The 22,879-nt window shown below is 43.8% G+C and overlaps 2 protein-coding genes across 7 annotated transcripts; one reads left to right on the forward strand and one right to left on the reverse strand.

The window, feature by feature from the left end:
- Positions 1–1,240: 1,240 nt before the first annotated feature.
- On the reverse strand, positions 1,241–20,852 carry NFS1 (NFS1 cysteine desulfurase). 5 transcript variants are annotated; one of them, XM_045885693.2, is made up of 13 exons: positions 20,718–20,852; positions 19,996–20,105; positions 19,152–19,268; positions 17,569–17,652; positions 13,943–14,095; positions 10,828–10,921; positions 10,022–10,156; positions 6,559–6,716; positions 5,753–5,858; positions 5,592–5,673; positions 4,618–4,701; positions 4,132–4,221; positions 1,241–1,921 (listed from the first exon to the last, which is right to left on the reverse strand). In XM_045885693.2, the coding sequence occupies exons 1-13, from the start codon at positions 20,812–20,814 to the stop codon at positions 1,858–1,860; spliced, it is 1,374 nt and encodes a 457-aa protein (XP_045741649.1). In that variant the 5' UTR covers positions 20,815–20,852; the 3' UTR covers positions 1,241–1,857. The 5 variants fall into 5 exon arrangements, with proteins under 5 accessions (XP_045741649.1, XP_064429165.1, XP_064429168.1 ...); XM_064573095.1 differs by lacking the exon at positions 20,718–20,852 and adding an exon at positions 20,298–20,691; XM_064573098.1 differs by lacking the exon at positions 13,943–14,095.
- On the forward strand, positions 20,824–22,494 carry ROMO1 (reactive oxygen species modulator 1). Of its 2 annotated transcripts, none has more exons than XM_045885694.3 (3): positions 20,824–20,977; positions 21,166–21,296; positions 22,305–22,494. In XM_045885694.3, the coding sequence occupies exons 2-3, from the start codon at positions 21,166–21,168 to the stop codon at positions 22,411–22,413; spliced, it is 240 nt and encodes a 79-aa protein (XP_045741650.1). In that variant the 5' UTR covers positions 20,824–20,977; the 3' UTR covers positions 22,414–22,494. The 2 variants fall into 2 exon arrangements, with proteins under 2 accessions (XP_045741650.1, XP_045741651.1); XM_045885695.3 differs by having other exon boundaries at positions 20,842–20,982.
- Positions 22,495–22,879: the final 385 nt, after the last annotated feature.

Genomic DNA, 22,879 nt, shown 5'->3' on the forward strand with positions numbered 1-22,879 from the left:
TTTTTTAAGATTTTATTTATTTGACACAGAGAGAGAGAGAGCACAAGCAGGGGGAGCGGCAGGCAGAGGGAGAGGGAGAAGCAGTCTTCCTGCTGAGCAAGAGCCCGACACGGGGCTCGATCCCAGGACCCTGGGATCAGGACCTAAGCTGAAGATAGACGCTTATCTGACTGAGGCACCCAGGCGCCCCCCAGGCCACCTTTTTAAACTGAACCTATACTTAGTTATATATACTCTTTGCAGGTATAGTATAGTGCACTGAAAACAAAACCTACTAAATGCAATGTTGTATCCAAGATTGGCTCCTGGAATAGAAAAGGGGCATTAGTGAGAAAACTGGTGAAATCGGAATTAAATCTGAAGTTTAGTTAATACTAATGTACAGATGTTAATCTCTTAGTTTTGACAAATATACCATGGGAGTTTTATATTAGATGTTAAAATTAGAAGAAATTGGGTGATGGACATCTAACTCTGTACTATCTTTGCAAACTTTATATCTAAAATTATTCAAATTAAAAAAATTGTTTAAAAACCTCCTCCCCCTATCCATCTGCATTTACCATACTTCTAGCTAGTAGCTTTCAAACTTTTTTGACCATCACTCACATAATACATTTGCAACCAGGTATACACATTCAAATATAAAATCAAAATAAAATGCTTAAGGGGCACCTGGCTGGCTCAGTCAGTGGAACATGTGACTCTTGATCTCAGGGTTGAAGGTTGGAGCCCCACATGGATGTAGAGATTATTTAAAAATAAATAAATAAGGGGTGCCTGGATGGCTCAGTGGGTTAAGTGTCTGACTCTTGATCTCAAGGTCAGAGGTTTGGGCTCCACACTGGGTGTACAGCCTACTTATTCATAAATAAATAAGCAAGCAAAATACTTAAAATATGTGTGATATACTCTGTTTTTTTCTCTTGCTTTTTTTTAGTGCTGGTAACTATTCACCTATAGTGTCAGACCCACAAATGGAAAAACTACTCTAGCTATATTAGCCTATTGGTTTCTCAAACACATCATGCCTTTTTAAACCTCAGGCCCTTTATTCTTCCAGCTCCTTTTCATTTCTCATTCATCTTTAGTTCTTTCCATGGCTGGAAATCACGTTTTTGCTTATGTAATACCTCCTTGAAAAGTCATTTATGGGAATCAAGTGGAGTGGTAGTTTGTTCCTGATTCCCAACCACAGGTTGGAATTTTCTCTGAGACTTTCATAAAGTCACAAATTAAATACAGGAAGGTGATTTTATTTTTCTGATCTGCAAATTAACAATTTTTAAAAAGAAACAAAGTATTAGAATAGTGGGTGGAGTCATATAGATATTTCTAGCTCCATTAGGTCAAAAAAAATAAGGGGGGACAAGAACAGGAGACAAGCCTTCTAAGAAACTTGCTGTCAGTCTATAATCAACATGAAGAGGTGAACTTTGGAGCCAAAAAAGAAATTAAATAGTAGTTGATTATGCTTGTTCCTGAAGGAATTAGTCTTGCTGACCAGTAGTAAGCAACAATTCAAACGTCCACATAGAGCACTGAGGTCTCTGAACAAAGAACCTTCTTCCAGTTCCTCTGGCTTTCCCCACCAAGAACACCCATTCACCATAAGACCAGAGAAGGACTCCTAGAGAGAAATGGTGAGTGTTCCCCACCAAAGGAGCTGAGGCTCAGGAAAGATAGTTTTCTTGTGTTTCTATCTTAGGCTGATGGTGGGCTGATGCTGAAGTCAACTGGGCTACACAAATTCTGGTTAGAATATGAAACACGCACTGGCATAACAAGGTATCCAGATGTGCATGGGTTGGTGAGGCAGGAGAAGCGAGGTCAGCACAAAGTCAGAGGCCCACTCTTCTAATGTTGGGTCCACTTGATGCTCTTGAGGTCAATGCCATCCTGCACCATCTCCCAGAGAGGGCTGCCAAAAGAAAAGAGACATTGGGTGAGTAAGGGTTTAGACAGGAAACAACCGACACTGGTCTCTGACCCCTGAGCCCTGAATTCTCTTCATCCATTCTTGTCTCTCCACTTTCTTGCCCTGAGAGACCCAATATAGTGGTTAGCAAGTCTTTCCCAGCTCTCTCTCTTTTTTTAAAGATTTTATTTATTCATTTGAGAGAGAGAGTGAGAGCACGAGCAGGGGGGAGGGGGAGAGGGAGAAGCAGGCTTCCCACTTAGCAGGGAGCCAGATGTGGGACTTGATCCCAGGACCCTGGGATTGTGACCTAAGCCGAAGGCAGACGCTTAACCAACTGAGCCACCCAGGCGCCCTCCCAGCTCTCTTTAAATCCTTGGCAGCTTTAGCCTCTCCACAGCTGCCAACAAACAATAACTGGATAGCCCAGGCTCAGCTCCAGTGGGGCCAAGCCAGTGGCATCAGGTTGTGGTCATATTCAAGAAGCTCTCATCCCATTCATGACAGACTATGGACACAGTTTCCCTGGTAGTACCAAGACCCTTGGAACCTGTGTAAGCAGCAAGTTTCAGCCTCTCTACTCATCCCTATCACACATGGACCACTTTTCACACTTCTTTCTGGGTTTTGCTCTACTTCTCTGTTAGGTCTAGAGCTTAGCCATAATTACCTAGGTATGTAGCACCCTTAACCAATTCCTATCAGCCTCATCTCCCCAGAGTTGGACTGTGCTTCCAACATCCCTGGTTCCAATTCAAAAGTACCTTTTGGATATTAGAACTGAGCATCCCATCTCACACAAGAACTGCTGCTGATAAATCTGCTAAGCTCTGACTCCCTTCAGCTTGAATGCCTTAGATAATATTCCCAGACCAGATTATTACTTCAATGTGTTATGAATATGGGATTCTGGTTTGGATTTCCCCAGTTAATATTCTTCTACCCAATTTCATTCTGTTCTTGGCTTATCCCTCTCCTTTATGCCATGCATTCCCAGCATGCCTTTCTATGTATGACATTTTCCATGGCTCTTAAAATTAGCCATCTCTTTTCTGTCCTTTCTCTTTAGAGGTCACTTATTGTCATAGACTCACATTGTAAAGCTTTAGCTGAGGGCTAATGAGACCAGGCTGAATTCAGTTTGTAAAGGTCAGAAGAAACAGGGTGAAGATGCTGAAGCCACAGATAAGAAGAATAAGGCTTTGCAGCACGGTCAGTAGAAATGCCCTTTGAATGTGTCAAAGAGTACCAAAAAGCCAAGCCAAGGAGGAATCTTGAGCCTAAGAAAACTAAGCAAGCTGTAGATGTTTAAGCAATACAACTAGACCCTGGGAAGGAAAATCCAGAGCCCAGAAAGGCCTAGGAAAGTTCATAAAGGGAAGAAGGGCATATACCCAAACTTCCTCACTCTCAATAACTAGACCAAGAGAATCCGGAAAGTTGAATTCAACCAGGATGGAGCCAGACTCTGAAAAATTCCAGAGGCCTCAATGTCCCCAAGAAGAAGTAGAGCTCTATGGCTATTAAGGGAAGCCCCGGTGGCAACTGGCTGACAAAGCATCTCTTGACCTTGCTTATAAAGCACCTTCACAAAGAACACTCTGAAGAATAGTTCTTAATCTTTTGAGAATTTGATGAAAACTATGAACCTTCTTTCAAAGAAAATGCAAAACAACACAATATTTAGCATACAATTTCAGGGCTATCATGTACCTCCCAAAGTCTAGCCACACAACCCAAATTAAGAATCCCTATCTTAAAGAGAGTTTTTCTCTACTTAGTCTAAAAATCGCTAATTTTGTATTGATATTAATACTATAATAATGAAAAACATCTGAATTTACATAGTTCTTTAGTTTTTAAAAACACTTTGTCCTATTCCGAAAACAAGTAGCCAAGGAGATCCACTATCTGGCTTTGTGGAACTTTTATTTATGTATAGAAGTATGTATGTATGTATGTATGTATGTATGTATGTATTTTTAAGTAAGCTCCATGCCAAATGTGGGGCCTGAACTCACGACCCTGAGATCAAGAATCTCATGCTCTACCGACTAAGACAGCCAGGGGCCCCAACTCTGTGGAACTTCTAAATCCTAAAATCCAAGTATTCTCAAAGGTTGGTTTCTGGCTGTGTGAATACATAGCTGGAGGATAAGAGAGGAGCCAGCACTACAATTTCTTCCAAAGGCTCTCTGGTGCATAGTGCATACCTCATTTCTCGAAGACGCTTCACATGGTGAATGCACTTCTCTACTGTGTAGTCCACTTCCTCCTCTGTAGTGAAACGGCCAATGCCAAATCTGAAAAAAGGCACAAGAGAAGAGCTCTGCATCTGAACTCTGGCACCAGGGTAAATCCATTCAGCAAATACTCAATGAGGATCTATTCCACAAAAGACACGGAAAGAACATAGCCAGAGTTTCTCAGAACATCGGTCTGTGGATCACCCACAATAGCGTCACCAGAGAAGTTTCTTATACCTCCTCCAGTCCTAGTGAATCAAAATCTCTGAGTGTGGGACTCAGAAATCTTCACAAACTTCCCAAGTGATACTCGACGAAGTCTGAGAACCACTGCTCTAGAAACTTTCAAGAAGCAAGAAGGGATAAGGAAAACAAGTCTGAGGAGACTATAATAGGAGATGAATAATACAAAAGAGGATGCTTTTCATAAATGTTGCAGCTCAACTGACTGACCTGATAGAAGAGTGAGCTAAATCCTCATCAGTGCCAATTGCTCGAAGGACATAAGAGGGCTCCAGGGATGCAGAGGTGCAGGCACTGAGGAGAAAGACAAGGACCTTGTTCACTTCATCATCGACATCTGCTTTTAGTCACAAACCCCTAGTCTTTTTTATTTTATTTTTTTTAAAGATTTTATTTATCAGTTTGAGAGAGAGAAAATGAGAGACAGAGAGCATGAGAGGGAGGAGGGTCAGAGGGAGAAGCAGACTCCCTGCTGAGTAGGGAGCCCAATGCAGGACTCAATCCCGGGACTCCAGGATCATGACCTGAGCCGAAGGCAGTCGCTTAACCAACTGAGCCACCCAGGCGCCCCCACAAACCCCTAGTCTTGCTCCCACCCCCAGGTCCCTGAAGTCATTACATGGAGATAAAAGAGACATTCTAATCTGGGAGAGCTAAAGGGCCCAATGCTGCCTGCATTTTCTGGAATGTGAACCTAGCTCCTCTGGCCCTTATGGAGGATATCCTTCTTGGGCAAGGACATTACCAAAGTATGAAAGAACATGATACCACATGAGCTGCGTCTGACAACCAGGAGCAGCAGAGAACCAAGTGCTCACTCCCCTACAATTGAACACACCATCAGTACCGGCCTAGATGGCAGCTAAACCTTTGGTGGCCTTTGGAGCATCCTTCAATTCTGGAGGTCTGCAACAGAACAGCTAGTATAACACTAGAACAGATGCACGCATCTCCTGGGGCCACAAAAGGCACAAAATTCTACCCCAGGAAGCCTTCTTAAGGTGGCAAACTTCAGCCAGTGCCAAGCCAGCTAAAAAATCAGCACTTACAAAATGACCTTTACACTTAACCAAGAGCTCTTGTGCCTGTCATCTCCACACTAAGAAGCTTAATAATCTGTTACGCCACTTAGGGGCCAGGCTAATGAGCCCTATCATAGTTCCTGTCTATCCAGTCCAACTCACCTCCCTGAGGATAAGGCGACATCCTTGAGTGCCATCAGCAGACTCTCCCCTTCCACATATGCAAAGGAGAGGTTGATACAGCCTGGAGAGAGAATCACTGTAAGAGGAGGTTCAAAGTCTTAGGCTCTTCCAGAATGGGGATAGAAAGGGCATGTCCATACCTGGGTAATGGTGCTCAGGGTCCCCATTCATCACCACGTCCGGAAGGCTCTTCATTATCTTCTGTGTCAGCCGCTCTGCTAACTTTGAGATCCACTTATGGTCGTACTGAGGAGCAGGCAAGGGAGGACTAAGCATAGTGACTGACCATTAACAGCTCAGAAACATACAAGATGAGGAGCCCTTTTCCTGTGCTCAGAAGTGACTGTGCATCAGGCCCACCCATCATCCTGTGTTACTCATGGAGACCACTGTATGCCCAGTACTGAGTACAGCACCTGGCACGCTAAGGTGCTCAATAACTGGACACATGGTAAAAATGAAGGGGGGGAAATCGGAGGGGGAGATGAACCATGAGAGACTATGGACTCTGAGAAACAAACTGAGGGTTTTAGAGGGGAGGGGGTAGGGGGATGGGTTAGCCCGGTGTGGGTATTAAGGAGGGCACGTATTGCAAGGAGTACTGGGTATTACACGCAAACAATGAATCATGGAACACTACATCAAAAACTAACGAAGTAGTGTATGGTGACTAACATAATAAAATTAAATTAAATTAAAAAAAATAAAAATAGCTGGACACATGGTTCCAATAAGCTAAAAATAAATGAGCCAATAACTACTGAAAGGACCTGGATTTTGGAGCCCATAACACCTCCCTCAGAACAAGATGCCAGCAGCACTGGGACAAGGATGGGTTTCCTAACCCTCCTCTTCTAGCAGAGGTCTGACTCAGTTGTGCTGAGAAGCCTCAATAGGAGACCCGAACAGGGGAAGAAGTTGCAGAAGGGAATTGCCCTCCCCATACCTCCATCTCTTGCTGGGCCACCTCACATGCGGCCCCCAGCCCCACCACCAAGGGTGTGGGCACTGTCCCAGACCGCATACCCCGCTCCTGCCCCCCTCCACTCTGCAGGGCCTCCACACGCACACGGGGCCGGCGGCGAATGTAGATGGCACCAACCCCTGGGAAACAAAGTTTGTTACAAAAGAGAAAAAAAATGCAGATGAAACAAAGTATCACTTTCAAAAGGGGTCAAAATATTCTTTCAACTTTTCTGTAAGCTTGAAATTCTTCAAAATAAAAAAAAATGGAGGAAAAGGAGAAAAAGCAGTAAAAGCATAATATTTAGAAAAATTATTGGGGTGCCTGGGTGGCTCAGTCGTTAAGCGTCTGCCTTCAGCTCAGGTCATGATCCCGGCGTCCTGGGATCGAGCCCCGCATCAGACTCCCTGCTCAGTGGGATGCCTGCTTCTCCCTCTCCCTCTCCCCCTGCTTGTATTCCCTCTCTCGCTGTGTCTCTGTCAAATAAATAAATAAAATCTTAAAAAAAAAAAAATTTAACATCAGGAAGGTAAGTACTAGGAGTAATAACCGAATGGTTTAAACTAGCTCCCTATGCATGTCTGAAATGACATCATGCAATGTATCATTAATTCATAAGAGCAAAATATCAGAAACAACTCAGATATTCATCATCAGGGGAATGGGCAAATAAATTATGATATAGTCCACACAATGAAATACAAAGCTGGTGTATAAAAGAGGAAGCTCCTTCTGTACTGTCACTATAAAATTTCCAAGATACACTGTTAGAAAACGGGTGAAATCTGAATAAAGTTTGTACTTAAAAACAAAAAATTATTAGGTGAAGAAAGGAAGATGCAGGACAATGAGTATACTATGCTATTTTTTTAGTAAAAACATAGGGGTAGGAGGAGAAATATATATGTGCTTGTAAACATATAGAATAATTCTAGAAAAATATTCAAAAAACAGCCTCCCCAGAGGAGAACTACATTAATGGTAGAAAGATGTGAGAGACTTTCCAGCCTTGTACTTTTTTGTAGCTTTTGAATTTGGAACCATGTAAATATATTACCTTGTCTAAACAGAATAAATTTTTTTTTAAAGATTTACTTATTCATTTGAGAGAGAGAGAGAGCAAATGGAAGAGGCAGAGGGAGAAGGAGAAGCAGACTCCCCACTGAGCAGGGAGCCCGACATGGGGCTCAATCCCAGGACCCTGAGATCATGACCCGAGCTGATGGCAGACGCTTAACCGACTGAGTCACCCAGGCACCCCCAGAATAAATTTTTTTTTAAATGGGCGGGTGACCGGCTGGTTTAGTCAGTGGAAAATGCGACTCTCGATCTCGGGGTTATAAATTCAAGCCACACGTTGCGTGTAGAGATTATGTAAAAATAAAATCTTAAAAAAAAAAAACAACAAAACAAAAAAACCCAAAAACCTTTGGGAAAAAACAGAAAGATCAGAGTGGAATTAATTAGCACACTCTCCCAAAGTGTATCAAAGCTTAAAAATGTATGTAACTTAAGGGGCGCCTAAGTGGCTCAGTCAGATGAGTGTCTGACATTTGGTTTCAGCTCGGGTCATGGTCTCGGGGTTATGGGACTGAGCTCCATGTCAGACTCTGCACTCAGCAAGGAGTCTGCTGGAGATTATCTCCCTCTCCTTCTGTTCCTCCCCCTGCTTGTGCACACTCTCTCAGTCTCTCTCTTTCTTTCAAATAAATATAAATAAAATCTTTTTTCCCCCAAGATTTTATTTGTTTATTTGACAGAGAGTGACACAGCGAAAGAGGGAACACAAGCAGGGGGAGCGGGAGAGAGAGAGGCAGGCTTCCCGTGGAGCAGGGAGCCTGATGCGGGGCTCGATCCCAGGACCCTGGGATCATGACCTGAGCTGAAGGCAGACGCTTAACGACTGAGCCACCCAGGCGCCCCAATAAAATCTTTTTTTAAAAAAAATGTATATAACTTAAGACTTGGCAAACCAACTTATAGGAATTTCATGCCAAAATATGACCATGAATGTGCAAAGATAGTCACAAAGTAGTCACAGGTTTTAAACAGAGTGGCCACTTGGTGAAGCTCATCTTCTTCCATCTGCAACTAAGAAGTTGCAGAACAACTTCTTAGGCGGAGATTGTAGGTACTATCTACCAAAACTAAGGCAGTACTCCCCAAATTTATTACAAAGGACCCCAGTTTTGAAATAATTTATGTAACAAACTACACTTAATTAAGAAATATTTCATTTCCTCATCAGATTCAAGTATCCTCACTATGTGAATCTCTGCAGTTCCCAAGTTCAGAGAGCACATGCTCTGACCCCACATCTGGATAGTGAAAGATACCATGTTATCTAAATCCACTGAAATCCTGATTTCAGAAAGCAGGAGTTTGGATAGTGAGAGATACCTATACACATGTAAATGCTGATCAGAGCTTCTGCTCAATTGGTTTTGTCAAAATACGTATTCCCATAATAAAAGCCAATAAAGGCAACATATTGATTAAAGATAGAATGCCTATCGTGTTTTTTATAATAAAAGCTCACAGAAACACTTGATAACCTCTGGGAACCTTGAGAAGAAGCCATCTTATATATTTCCAGCAGCTATCACAGCTTTTTCCTCAGGGTGTATACCCCAATGACATACCCTATGAACATAGAAAGTGTACCAGCATTACCAACCCCCACAGGCCCTCACCCCAGAGACAGAGGAATTTTATGGCTACCTCCATAAAATAGAAAACAAGATTGGAGTGAAAAGAATTCTAGCTAAGAAACAATCCTGGGCCAAAGAGGACCATAGGGAACAGATAAGTATCCTTGAGAGACTAACAGGAACACATTAAATATAGACATAAACACCAAGAGATGTAAAAGCCCAGTCTTCCCCTAGGCTACAGAAAGACACAGGGAATGGAGGACTCAAAGCACATTGCTCTGAATATCATAGTGGGGCAGACAAGATAGCTGGCCTTATCTAGTTAAATCTGATATGATAAAACCCTTTGTTCCTCAACCAAATTAACCTTCACTTGCTTTCTAAGGATTTTCTTTCTTTCTTTTTTTTTTTTTTTAAGATTTTATTTATTCATTTGAAAGAGAGACACAGCAAGAGAAGGAATACAAGCAGGGGGAGTGGGAGAGTAAGAAGTAGGCTGGGATCATGACCTGAGCCGAAGGCAGCCACGTAACGACTGAGCCACTCAGGCGCCCCTCTAAGGATTTTCTAAAGATACCATGGAACAATGGACTACTATATACAGTTAACTGCAAGAGTCTACAAATAGGCAAGTGTTCTTGGTTATTGCTAAAGGACACTTGCATTCTGCAAGACACTATGATTATACAACTTCCTCTGAGAGCAACAATAGTCCCAAATAAGTTCAAGAAACACCTATCAAGGAGTTTACTGCGAGGTCTGAGAGAAGAAACTCCAGGAGAGGCTGGTACCTTTGGGACCATAGATTTTATGACCACTGATGCTCATGAGATCAATTTTCATGTCATTGACGTCAAGTGGGATTTTTCCAACAGCCTGGGCTGCATCAGTATGGAAATATACCTTTCTGGAACTGCAAATCCGCCCTGAGGAAACAACAGAAGGGAAGAATCATAGCACAATGCTGGGAAGTCACCTGGCAGTGACCCAACAACATACCATGAGTTCTAAGGCAAAACTGCATCTGGCATTAGCCTTTAGCCATACAGTAAATAACTTCTCACTCTCTCTCTTCCTTCTCTCTTCCTCCCACTCTCTCTGTCATTCTCAGCTAGTTTCCTTCACTAGAAAAATTAAGGGCAAGTACACATCACCAAATCAAAACATCCCTGATATTCTGATGTGTAAGACTCTTCTTACCTTGTTAACACGGGCCTTTCCATATATCAGACCAACTTTTATATCCTTCTTAATTTAAAGGAAGCAAAGATTAGCAGAGCTATTTGCTAATGTGCCTTAGGAGTTACAGGGTGAGTCTTGAGCTCTAAGTGAGCATAATAAAGAGATGTACTAAAGTGACAAAGGTGAAAGAGGAAGAGAAAAAAGGGCGGTGTTTTGTTTGGGGTAGCAACTGCAGTTAAATGAAAAGAACAGAAAGAATACTAGACCTGGATTCAAATACTGCTATGCCATACACAATAGGTCTTTGAACAAGGAACTAAAACTCCCTTTCCCTTGATCTCCCTCCTAGACCACTCTTGCTCCTCATATGGACCCCAGTGGTGGGCAAGCATCAAGGTCTACCCATGGTACTCACCTATTTCCGCAATGGGCTGCTTCACTCCAATCTCATTGTTCACAGTCATGACTGAGACCAGGCTGGTATCTGGCTGGATGGCAGCCTCTAGTTCCTAAGAGTATCAGGAGCAAGGAGACTATATAGTACCAACAAAGTCCTACCTAACTCAGACTGTAGGCAAGCTTAGTCTTGGAAAGGGGCCTTTCACCACCCACTTATCAGTATGGTTAAAATAAAAATAGTGACAACACAAAATACTGGCAAGGATTCAGAGAAACCGCATCATTCACACACTTGGTTATTACTACTAGTAGGAACGTAAAATGGCATAGCCATGCTGGAAAACAGTTTGGCAGTTTTTGTCTCTTACTAAACTAAACATGAAATTACCATATGGCCCAGTAATTGCACTGTTGGGCATTTATCTCAGAGAAATGAAAACAGATTCACACAAAAAACCTATACATAAATGTTCATAGCAGCTTTTGTCAGAACAGCCAAAACCTAGAACCAACCCAGAGGTCGTGCAACAGGTGAACGGTTAAACTGTGGTACTTCTACCACATGGACTACGACTCAGCAACAGAAAGAACAAACTACTGAGACATGTTAACAACCTAAATGACTTGCCAAAGACTTATGCTAAGTGAAAAAAGCTAGTCCCTCAAGGTTACATACTTTATGATTCCATTTATATAACATTATTGAAATGACAAAATTAAAGAAATGGAGTTCAAATTAGTATTGTTTTGTTTTTGTTTTTCTTAAGATTTTATTTATTTTTTGACAGAGAGAGACACAGCGAGAGAGGGAACACAAGCAGGGGGAGTGTGTGAGAGGGAGAAGCAGGCTTCCCGCTGAGCAGGGAGCCCAATGCACGGCTTGATCCCAGAACCCTGGGCAGACACTTAACTGACTGAGCCACCCAGGCACCCCAAAATTAGTGGTTTTAAAAGAACATGAAGCATCACTGTGGTGATAAAACTAATTTGATTGTGGTGGTAGTTACACAAACCTATGTGTGATGAGTGAGTAGAGGTAAAACTGGGGAAATGAGAATAAGATTGGCAGACTGTGTCGATGTCAATACCTGGTTGTGCTATTGTACTATACTTTTTCAAGATATTACCATGGGGGACAATGGGTAAAGGGTACATGAGATCTTCTGTACTATTTCTCACAACCACATGTGAATCTACAATTATTTAAAAATTAAAAGTTTAATAAAAAAAGAGAGAGAGAACCTTTCCTACATAAGGTTGTCAGAGTAAGCTGCAAACAACAAAGTAAGTAGCAAAAAACAAGGTTATTGGTGACAACACTGAGGTAGGGACCTCATTGGACTAAAATGTTTCTCATAATGGAATTATTAATCAGCCTCCCAACATCTTGCTTTCCTGGACATTGGTCTACTAGAGGGGCTCAATGTCATATTTCTCTCAGCTTCTTGTTTGCTTCCTTCATAGCATTTATTCCAATTTGTAACTACTTCATTTATATGTTTGTTTATATGTTAACTGTCCCCTTTACTAGAATGTAAGCTCCCTGAAGGCAGGGACTAAGCTTGTCTTGTTCATCCCGCTATCCCTAGTGCCAAGCTCTATGGAATAAATACTATAAGGTGAAAGAAAAGCAAATGTTAAGTATTACGAGAAATAAAAAGCCAAAAAATACATGCTCCTAGTATTCAAGAGACTTAATCTAGTGGAGAGATAGACATAAACATATAACAGAGCACAGCAGTAAAAAACAATAGGAATTTAAGGAATTTAGAGAAAAAAGATATTAATAGGGGTTGGGGCAGCCAAAATGATTTCACCAAAGAGCTGAACTTGAGCTAAGTGGTTAAGAGGGAGAGAATGGGCGCCTGAGTGGCTCAGTCATTTAAGTATCTGCCTTCGGCTCAGGTCATGATCCCAGGGTCCTGGGTTTGAGCCCCACACTGGGCTCCCTGCTCAGCGTGGAGCCTGCTTCTCCCTCTCCCACCTGCCCTTGCTCTCTCTCTCTCTTAAATAAATAAAATCTTTAAAAAACAAACAAAACAAAAAAACACTAGCAAACCAAATCCAGCAACCTATCAATCAATGTATAAACCATATTAATAGAGAACAAAACCCCATGGCTATCTCAAAAAACACAAAAAACCAACTGATAAAACCAAAATGCATTCATGATAACAACAAAAAAAAATCAACAGACTTGGAGGAGAACTTCTTCAATCTAATAAAGGACATTTATGCAAGAACGGCTATGAAAAATCCAGTTAACATCATACTTAATGAGGAAATCTTTCACCCAAGATCAGGAACAAAATGAGGGTGTCTGTTCTCACCACTTTTTTTTTTTTTTTAAACATTTTATTTATTTATTTGACAGGGAGAAACACAGCGAGAGAGGGAACACAAGCAGGGGGAGTGGGAGAGGGAGAAGCAGGCTCCACACAGAGCAGGGAGCCCGATGTGGGACTCGATCCCAGGACCCTGGGATCATGACCTGAGCCGAAGGCAGTCGCCCAACCGACTGAGCCACCCAGGCGCCCTGTTCTCACCACTTCTATTCAACTTTGTACTAGAAGCTCCTGCCAGGCAATTGGGCAAGAAAAAATAAATAAATAAAGGCATCCAGGTTGGAAATGAAGTAAAATGATCTCTACTTGCATATAACACGGCTCTGTCCACAAATTGTATCTTAGGATTTGACTAGGGATGCTGGTATCCAAAATCTGGTGAACAAGATGCGTGAACTCCCTACCCAAAATATACATATAAGGATATGGGCCACAAAGGAAATATTCTTCACAAAAACTACACCTCCTCTTTAGAGGGATGAGAAACATCAGTACAGGGGAGGAAGAAGCCAGAGCTTTTCCATGGTGAGTGTTGAATCCCTAGTATCCTGCACACACACCCAGTGGCCCTCAGACAAACCAGGAAGCACTGACAAAGCTGAGAAAAACTCCTCCAGAGAAAAAGAAGATAGTGCACACTCAGGGGGAACATATGCTCAGCTTCTCTCCCAGGCCTATTTCTCTAAGCTCCCCCTCACCATTAGATCTAGTCCTTCAAAGCTCCAGCTGAGGCTGAAGACAGATTTACAGGCTGAAGTCAAGCCCCTCCTATTTTGCCCCTCCTACCTTCAGGTCGATGATCCCACTCTTCTTCACCGGGAGGTATGTGACCTGAAAGCCCTCAGCTTCCAGTGAACGGCAGGAATCCAAAACACATTTGTGCTCTGTCTGAGTGGTGATCAAGTGCTTTTTCCGTGACCTATAGAACCTGGCCACCCCCTAAAAATTGGTGGTGGTGGAAGGAAGGAAGGTATACTCAGGAGAAACAGCAAGGACTTCAATCCCACTTGAAAGAAAAAGTGGGAAAGAGTTATATGTTCCAACATCAATTCTGTGACACCAATGTACTACAATCAACAATTCTGACATTAACTACCGTGAATTATTCAAATCCTGCAGATTAAGGGGCTCAGTCCCACAAGACTAACCCCACTTCAGATGTCAGCCACAAGGCCCAGGTGTCACAAGCCAGCCTCCAGTACTTTCGCCCAGCTGGCTACAAATTTTGGACTTCCCACAGCCCCCTAAGGTTCAATAATTCACCTAAATGACTCTCAGAACTCGCTGAAAGCACTACACTATTACAGTTTTATTATAAAGGATACAATTCTGGAACAGCCAAATGGAAGAGATGCATAGGGCGAGGCCTGAGGAGGGGATGGGCACAAAGTTTCCATGTCCTGTCTTTGTGAATCTAGGCATGCCACCTGCCCAGCGCATCCATGAGTTCACCAACCTGGAGGATCCTCTGAGCCTTACTGTCTGGAGTTTTTATGGGGGTTTCATTACCGAGGCATGACTGATTGAATCACTGGCCACAGGACTGAACTCAATCTCTGGTTCCCCTCTCCTGCCCTGAGGGAAGTAGGGCTGAGAGTTCCAACCCTCTAATCACAAGCTTTGTTCTTCTGGAGCAGCCAGCCAGTCCCTTGCAACCAAGAGTCCACATGAGTCACTTCATTACCATAAATTCAGAAGGTCCAAAGAGGTTTGTTATGAATAACAAAAGACACTTCTATTATTCAGGAAATCCAAGGATTTTTGAGGCTCTGTGCCAGGAATTTTTATATAAAAAAATATATTTTTTATGATACCACAGGTAGAAAATAGGGAACATGCCTATCCTTGCATCCCAGGAAAAAGCTTCTCTCTTTATTTCCACTTAATAGTAAAACATGCAAATATGGTGACACTGATACCCAAAGCTGCCAGTGTAGAAGTAAAACTCATATACTCATTCCTTGCTGATGGAAGTAATTATGCTATCATCTCTTCAGAAAATCATTTAGAAAGATGTCTTTTTTTTTTTTTTAAAGATTTATTTATTTATTTATTTGACAGAGAGAGAGAGAGACAGCGAGAGAGGGAACACAAGCAGGGAGAGGGTCAGAGGGAGAAGCAGGCTTCCCGCCGAGCAGGGAGTCCAATGCGGAGCTCGATCCCAGGACCCTGAGATCATGACCTGAGCTGAAGGCAGTCACTTAACCAACTGAACCACCCAGGCGCCCCTAGAAAGATGTCTTAAAAGCTGTATTCACAGTCTTTAACTGTGATTCCTCATTTCAGGATTTACCTTAGGGAAATATTTCAAAAGACAGGTCAAGCTATAGAGATGAAATATGTTTTTGCTGTATTTACAATCGTTAAAAAAAAATGGAAAGATTACTGCTAATTGAATTTAAATTTTTTAAAAAAGGAAAGATTAAACACATCCAACAACAGAAATATGAATAGTAAAGTATGATAACACAACTCCATGAAAAAGAAGGTAGTTATATTAAAAATTATAAAGTTTGGGGCATCTGGGTGGCTCAGATGGTTAACCATCTGCCTTTGGCTCAGGTCATGATCCCAGGATCCTGGGATCAAGCCCCACATCGGGCTCCCTGCTCAGCGGGAAGCCTGCCTCTCCCTCTCCCACTCCCCCTGCTTGTGTTCTCTCTCTCACTGTGTCTCTCTCTGTCAAATAAATAAATAAAATCTTAAAAAAAAAATTATTAATTTATTTTAGAGAGAGAGCACAAGCAAGTGTGGAGAGGGGCAGAGGGAGAGAGAATCCTCAAGCAGACCCCTGCTGAGTGGGGAGCCTAAAATGGGGTTCAATCCAAGGACCCAGAGATCCATGACCTGAGCCGAAATCAAGAGTCAGCCACTTAACTGACTGAGCCACCCAGGCGCCCCTTGGTTAAGCAACCAACTCTTGATTATGGCGCAGGTCATGATTTCAGGGTTGTGAGATTAAGCCCTGCATTGGGTTTCAGGCTGGGCACGGAGCCTGCTTGAGAGTCTCTCTCTCCTCTTCCTCTGCCCTTCCTTTACCACCTCCCATTTGTGCGTGCTCTCTCTAAAAAAAAAAAAAAAAAAAAATTATATATATATATATATACACACACACACACACACACAAAATCTTTCACAAATTAAAATTTTTTTAAAAGGGGTGCCTGGGTGGCACAGTCAGTTAAACGTTGTACTCTTGGTTGGACTCTTGGTTTCAGCTCAGGTCATGATCTCTGAATCATGGGATTGAGCCCTGTGCTGGGCTCTGCGCTCAGCATGGAGTCAGCTTGGGACTTACTCTCCCTCTGCCCCTCCCCCTTCTAAAATAAATATATATATATATTTTTTAAGATTTTATTTATTTATTTAATTGACAGAGAGAGAGAGAGACAGCGAGAAAGGGAACACAAGCAGGGGGAGTGGGAGAGTGAGAAGCAGGGTTCCGGCCGAGCAGGGAGCCCAATGTGGGGCTCGATCCCAGGACCCCAGGATCATGACCTGAGCTGAAGGTGGTTGCTTAACTAACTGAGCCACCCAGGCGCCACCCCCCTTTTTAATAAACTTTAAAAAAATAAAAGAAACAGGAAAAACTTGCTGCAAATAGATCTCATCAGAAGAAAAGGGAAGGTGGGAGGAGGGCAGCCCTGAAACCACATATATAAGTGTAAAGCTGGTAACCAGAAGCAGAGAAGCATGCCCAATTGCAAATGGATTTTGGACTTCACTGTGATTAGATCAAAAGGATGGTGAAGGGGCACCTGGCTGGCTCAGTCAGTAGAGCGTGTGACTCTTGATCTGGGGGTTGTGAGTGGGAGACCCACATTGCATATAAAAATTACTTAAAAAAAATAAAATTTTAGGGGTGCCTGGGTGGCTCAGATGGTTAAGTGTCTGCCTTCAGCTCAGGTCATGATCCCAGGGTCCTGAGATCGAGCCCCACATTGGGCTCCTGGCTCAGCAGGGAGCCTGCTTCTCCCTCTCCCTCTGCCTCTTCCCCTGCTCATGCTCTCTCTCTCTCTGTATCTGTGTCTCAAATGAATAAATAAAATCTTTAAAAATAAATAAAATAAAATCTTAAAAGAAAAAAAGGATGAGGAAAAGGGTTGAGTCACCATTATCCACTCCCTGAAGTAGCTTCCACCCATAACACCAGGGTTAATGGTTAAAGAGCCACCTCCTTTCACATCCGACTACCTCACTAAACTTAGTTCAACAGGAACAAAGATTTAAGGTGGAGTAGATCACAGAGGATTGAAGGAAGCAACAAATCAGAAAAAGCGTATGTTTGCCTGTGTCTTTTTTCAAAATAGGGTAGGGGTGGGTAGCTGGGAAATACATTTATGAGCCCAAATGATGGAGGGACACCATCTCCCAAGTCAGGAAAGCCCAGATATGCCCTCTGGTTCTCTTACCTTAATTGCTATGTTGTTAGATTCAGTAGCGCCACTAGTGAAAATGATCTCACGAGGATCAGCCCCAATCAGAGATGCTACTTGCTGCAAACCAAGAAACAGAGATAAATGACATCAGTTTCCCAGGCAGGAGTGCAACTGCAGACACAGCTGGGACAGGAGCTCTGGTTCAAAAAAAGCTCCACTGCATCCTATCAACTGCCCAGGAAGAAGCTGTGCACCCACTAGGGTCAGACAATGGGTAGATTTAGTTCCATCCCAGATCTGAGGCTCTTTCCCTGCCTAATACAAAATAATAATAATGGTTATTTATTTTTTAAAGATTTTATTTTATTTTTTTTACAGATTTTATTTATTTGAGAGAGAGAACATGAACAGGAACAGGGGCAGAGGGAAAGGGAGAAGCAGACTCCCCACTAAGTAGGACCCTGGCGGGGCGTCTGCCTTCGGCTCGGGTCATGATCCCAGGGTCCTGGGATCGAGCCCCACATCGGGCTCTCTGTAAACAGGAAGCCTGCTTCTCCCTCTCCCACTCCCCCTGCTTGTGTTCCCTCTCTCACTGTGTCTCTCTCTGTCAAATAAATAAATAAAATCTAAAAAAAATAAGTAGGACGCTGGGATCATGACCTGAGCAGAAGGCAGAAGCTTAACTGACTGAGCCACCCAGGCTCCCCAAAGATTTTATTTTTAAGTAATCTCTACACCCAGCGCAGCATTCAAACTCACAACCCGGAGATCAAGAACCACATGCTCTACTGACTGAGCCAGTCAGGTGCCCCAATATTGGCTTTTTATTTATGCTTGTATGTATTTATTTATTTAAGATGTATTTATTTATTTGAGAGAGAGAGAGTGCTCGCAAGTGAGTGAGCGTGAGCGGAGGGAGGGGCAGAAGAAGAGGGAGAGAGAATCTCAAGCAGACTCCCCACTGAGCGTGGCTGAGTGTGGAGCCCAACATGGGGCTCCATCTCACAACCCTGACATCCTGACCAGAGTCGAAATCATGAATCTGATGTTCAACCAACTGAGCCACCCAGGCGCCCCACAACACTGGCTTTTTAGAAAGCACTTATTGAGGGGTACCTGGGTGGCTCAGTCAGTTAAGCAACTGAGTCTTGATCTCACTCAGCTCAAGTCTTGATCTCAGGGTCATGAGTTCAAGCCCTACATCGGGCTCCATGCTAGGCGTGAAACCTACTTAAAAAATAAATAAAATAAAATAATAAAATAAAAAGCACTTACTGAGCTCTTAGTATGTATAAGCATGTGTTAATAAACACATCATCAGCAGTATCTCATTGAATCCACACAAAAACCCTAAGGAATAGGAACTTTTACAATCTCCATTTTCAATGTGTGGAAATTGAGGCTTAGAGAAATTAGATAACATTCCAAAGTTCATTTAGTTAGGAAATGTAAAAACTAATAAAATGCCTTCAGAGAGACTCCCAGGCCTGCTCTCTAAATCTCTTTCTGAAAGAGCCCCAAACCACTTCCATCTCCACCCAGAGCTATCCAGGAAATGCCTCCCACAGTCCACCGAACCTCTGACATCAGAACCTCCTAGAGTCTTCTATACTAACCTGGCGAGCATGTTCCATGGCTGCCTCACTCTCCCAGCCATAAGCATGTGTCCGGGAGTGTGGGTTCCCATAGTAGTTGACTAGGTAAGGGAGCATGGCATCAAGCACCCGAGGGTCCTGAGCACAAGAGAACAGATCAGTCTCCTTGAGTCCATAGATCACTCAGGCCCCACTCCATCCCCTCAGACTTGCCCAACCTGCCTCAACACACTCCCAACCCTTCACACACTGCCTAGATTGAGCTTCAAACATTCTTCCATCCCCTCAGGTACTAAACAAATATCAGCCTAATATACTCCCACTCTCAATCCACCTTTAATTATTCTACCAGATGATTATTCTACCATCTCCTCAGGTAATCTACAAACTTTGCCTTGTCCTGACAGCTGTTTCTGCACGTGTTTCCATTCCTACCAGGTGATGGGATCTATAAGGGCCAGGATATGACAAGAGTCCCCATGTTGATGAAATCTTCCACTAATATTGAAGTGCTTATCATGTGCCAGGTTCTGTTTAAAGGGTTGCTTTATGTCTTTTAATCTATTTAATACCTATCCAAATTCACATAGTAAGTAGCAATCCAGCTAATTCCAGAGCCTATGCTTTTATTCCTACTATAGTGCCTACACTGAAGTGATTTCACCAAGGTCAATAGCTAGTAAGTAGTAGAGCCATTTCTAGTTTATTACAACTTAAACCTCCTGACTTCTGGCTCATTGCTTTTCCCAACACACACTTCGAAATGGCTCTCACTTCTGCAGGATCCAGTCATTTCTGTGCATTGTCACTTCTGCAATATAACTGTTATAAACAGCATTGGGGAAAGCTGTTCCTCCATCCTTACCAGAGGAGTTGTAGCTTGCACATCCATATACAGAGGTCGCAGCATTGACTCCGCCTGCGGGGCAGTGGCTGTATCTGAGGGAACAGCCGGCTGAGGAAAATGGTCTACAGCTGACAAAAAAAAAAAAAAAAGGTATGGAGTGGCCAAGCGTGAGAAAACCTATGGATACAGGGAATCCAAGACAGCAGAAGGTGAAAGCTGGATGAAGGGGAGATGAGCTGAAAGGATGCTGGGGTTGAAGCTCAGTGGAAAAGAAAACAAAACATCACGGAACTTAAACTGTAAAAGGAAGGGAGACAGACCATGATCTGGGAGGAGGATGTTGGGACAATATTCGAATTGCTTCGTTGGGAGCTGGGAGGGATCCGAAAGGGCAAAGCCATTTACAAGGACTAAGGAGACAGAGTAGGTAAGATCTCCGTCAAAGATTAGTGGCTGGACGACCAGCATCTCTTAAAGTTGGCCAGGAGAGGTCTGAAGGCCGACCGAGCTTCCAAGGATCCGAGGGCCTGTGGGGCAGGATCTGAAGGGCGACGCGGCGAAGTCAACGAGTCTGAGCGCGAGCCTGAGGAAGTTTGAGGGGTGCAGCCAGAAGGCAGGGTCAGGGGGTCTGGGTAATGGGCGTAAGAGGGAGGCTCCGTAATACTCAGGTGCGTCGCCACGCCAAGGGGGAAGGTCCGCGCCTGCAGGGACGGTGGCGACGAGCAGGGCCCGGAGCGTACCGCGCAGGCGCAGCCCCCGAGTGGGCGCAACAGACTTGGGCCCCGGAGCGACCCGCACAGCCGCGGGCACCCGCCTCCAAGCGGTTCGCAGCAGCATGGTCCCGCAGGCAAAGCCCCCCACCCGAAGCGGCGGCAGTCCTCAGCTACGCGCTCCCGGAAGTTCTGCTCCGTGCCCCGGAAACAATTCCTCCCTCCGCGGGCGCGCTCCGCCTCGCGTTTTGTGTGAGACGTAGAGTTGAGCGACCGAAGCCGCGAACGAGGTGAGGTGAGGGGTACCGCGGCGCGGGGACCCGAACGCTAAGAGGGTGATGGAGTCGGGCTACGTGTTTATTTTCCTCTCTGGACTTCCCCGAACCCTTGGATCCGCTCCCCACCCCTCCTCCTCCGGCCCCCGCCCGACTCGGGCAGGCGGCTAGGCCCACACTCCCCTAACCTTCGAACCCCGCAGATGCCGGTGGCCGTGGGGCCCTACGGACAGTCTCAGCCGAGCTGCTTCGACCGCGTGAAGATGGGCTTTGTGATGGGCTGCGCAGTGGGCATGGCGGCCGGGGCGCTCTTCGGCACCTTTTCCTGTCTCAGGTGAGGGGCGCGGGCGGTGATCTCTGGGCGGGACTACCGGACCTTCCCGTCCCGCGCCACTTGGCCGGGCAGCCTGGATAGAGTCTACTTCGTTTCAATTCCCTCGCTGTCCTTTAACGAGCGAGAATGATTTCCTACTCACCTTGCCTCGGCGCTTGAGAATACGAGTTCTGACTCAAACTGAATGTCAGAAAATCTGACTCTACTCCTGTAACCTTAACCACGTTATAGTTTGGGTTTTCTTAAGAGTAGAAAGAGGTAACATCTACCTCATAGAGTTGTAAGGATCAAATCAGAGCAAACTTAGGACAGAATGTGGCATTATTAAGTGCTCAATAAATGGTTGTTGCTGCTGTCGCTGCTGTTATTTCCAGTTGTGCATAGTGAAACAAAGTTGAGCAATTTTACTGTACTGCAAACAAGGTATAGATACCGAGCAGATAAACTCTACATCTTAAATGTCATTTTCACGTATAGTAGAGATTATTCCCATTTTTCCACAATGTAAGTTACCATTTACTGAGCACTTACCCAGTGTGAATCACTGTTCTAAATGCTGCATGTGTTCTCCTGTGGTTATGATCCCCATTTTAGTTAGCACAACCTGTAAATTGCAGAGCTGGGGCACGAACACAGATCTGACTCCACAATCATTCCTTTAACACCAGGAAACCATCAGACAAATTGGAGCCTATGGGTGTGTGTGTATGTATATATATCCTGGAGGTAAAAGCAAAACAAAAAACTAGTTTCACTATATACTTTGCATCAGTTGCCTCTCACAAACTGAAGGCAGGTCATAGGATATTCATTAGAATACCCCTAGAGACCTTGATGCATCTTTTTCCTTGTCATTACCTGCCTCGGGTGGGAATAATGTCTTGCCCAACTTCAAGAGTGCTTGATTTACTTTGAAAACAAATTGGAAAAGGGCAGTTAATGCCGTTTCTTGTATTTTTATTCCCATTTATTCCCAGTTGGCTCCATACTCATTTCCTCCTCTCTTAGGATCGGAATGCGGGGTCGGGAGCTGATGGGCGGCATCGGGAAAACCATGATGCAGAGTGGCGGCACATTTGGCACATTCATGGCCATCGGGATGGGCATCCGATGCTGATAAGGGCAGTGGTTGCCCAGTACAGCTACTCCTTCCCATCAGTCCCAGCTCATGTACTATAATAAAACAAGTCTTTGAGTAGTCGGAGTGTGTTAAAGGCATTTTTTCTTCTGCCTATACCCAGCTTAGAGAAAGCTGCTGAGATGGGCCAATGAGTAGGTTTGGGGTCTGTTTCTCAAATCCTGTCTTTGGTAAATCCAAAGTTAGAAAAATTTTCCATGCCTGGAACTTTTTGTAGATTCTAATAAACTCTTGTTATTCAACCCCATAAGGTTGATGCTGTTCTTACCATTTTAAAGGTGAAGAACTAAGTCTAGATTTCCTCAAAGTTGCACTGCAAAAGGTAGTGTTAACCCAAGGCTCATTTCCAAAGGTATGTTCATTGTCCTTCAGATTTTGTGCAGACTTAAGAAGAAAAAGAACAAAACCCTCCACCGGGAAACAAATTCAAACTGACACAATATAG

The sequence above is a fragment of the Mirounga angustirostris genome, unplaced genomic scaffold (genome assembly GCF_029215605.1).
Source record: "Mirounga angustirostris isolate CCGP_5_RB_7025 unplaced genomic scaffold, mMirAng1.0.hap1 SCAF_10, whole genome shotgun sequence".
NCBI lineage: Eukaryota > Metazoa > Chordata > Mammalia > Carnivora > Phocidae > Mirounga > Mirounga angustirostris.

Excerpts from the sequence above, each read along its gene's own strand:
- NFS1 (XM_064573095.1), bottom strand. The coding sequence starts at position 20,445 with ATGCTGGTCGTCCAGCCACTAATCTTTGACGGAGATCTTACCTACTCT. Across the intron at positions 20,106-20,297 it reads CATCCTCCTCCCAGATCATG|CTGTAGACCATTTTCCTCAG; the intron begins GTCTGTCTCCCT and ends TTTTTTTGTCAG. Across the intron at positions 10,922-13,942 it reads GTGGGATCATCGACCTGAAG|GAACTAGAGGCTGCCATCCA; the intron begins GTAGGAGGGGCA and ends TGATACTCTTAG.
- ROMO1 (XM_045885694.3), top strand. The coding sequence starts at position 21,166 with ATGCCGGTGGCCGTGGGGCCCTACGGACAGTCTCAGCCGAGCTGCTTC. Across the intron at positions 21,297-22,304 it reads GGCACCTTTTCCTGTCTCAG|GATCGGAATGCGGGGTCGGG; the intron begins GTGAGGGGCGCG and ends CTCCTCTCTTAG.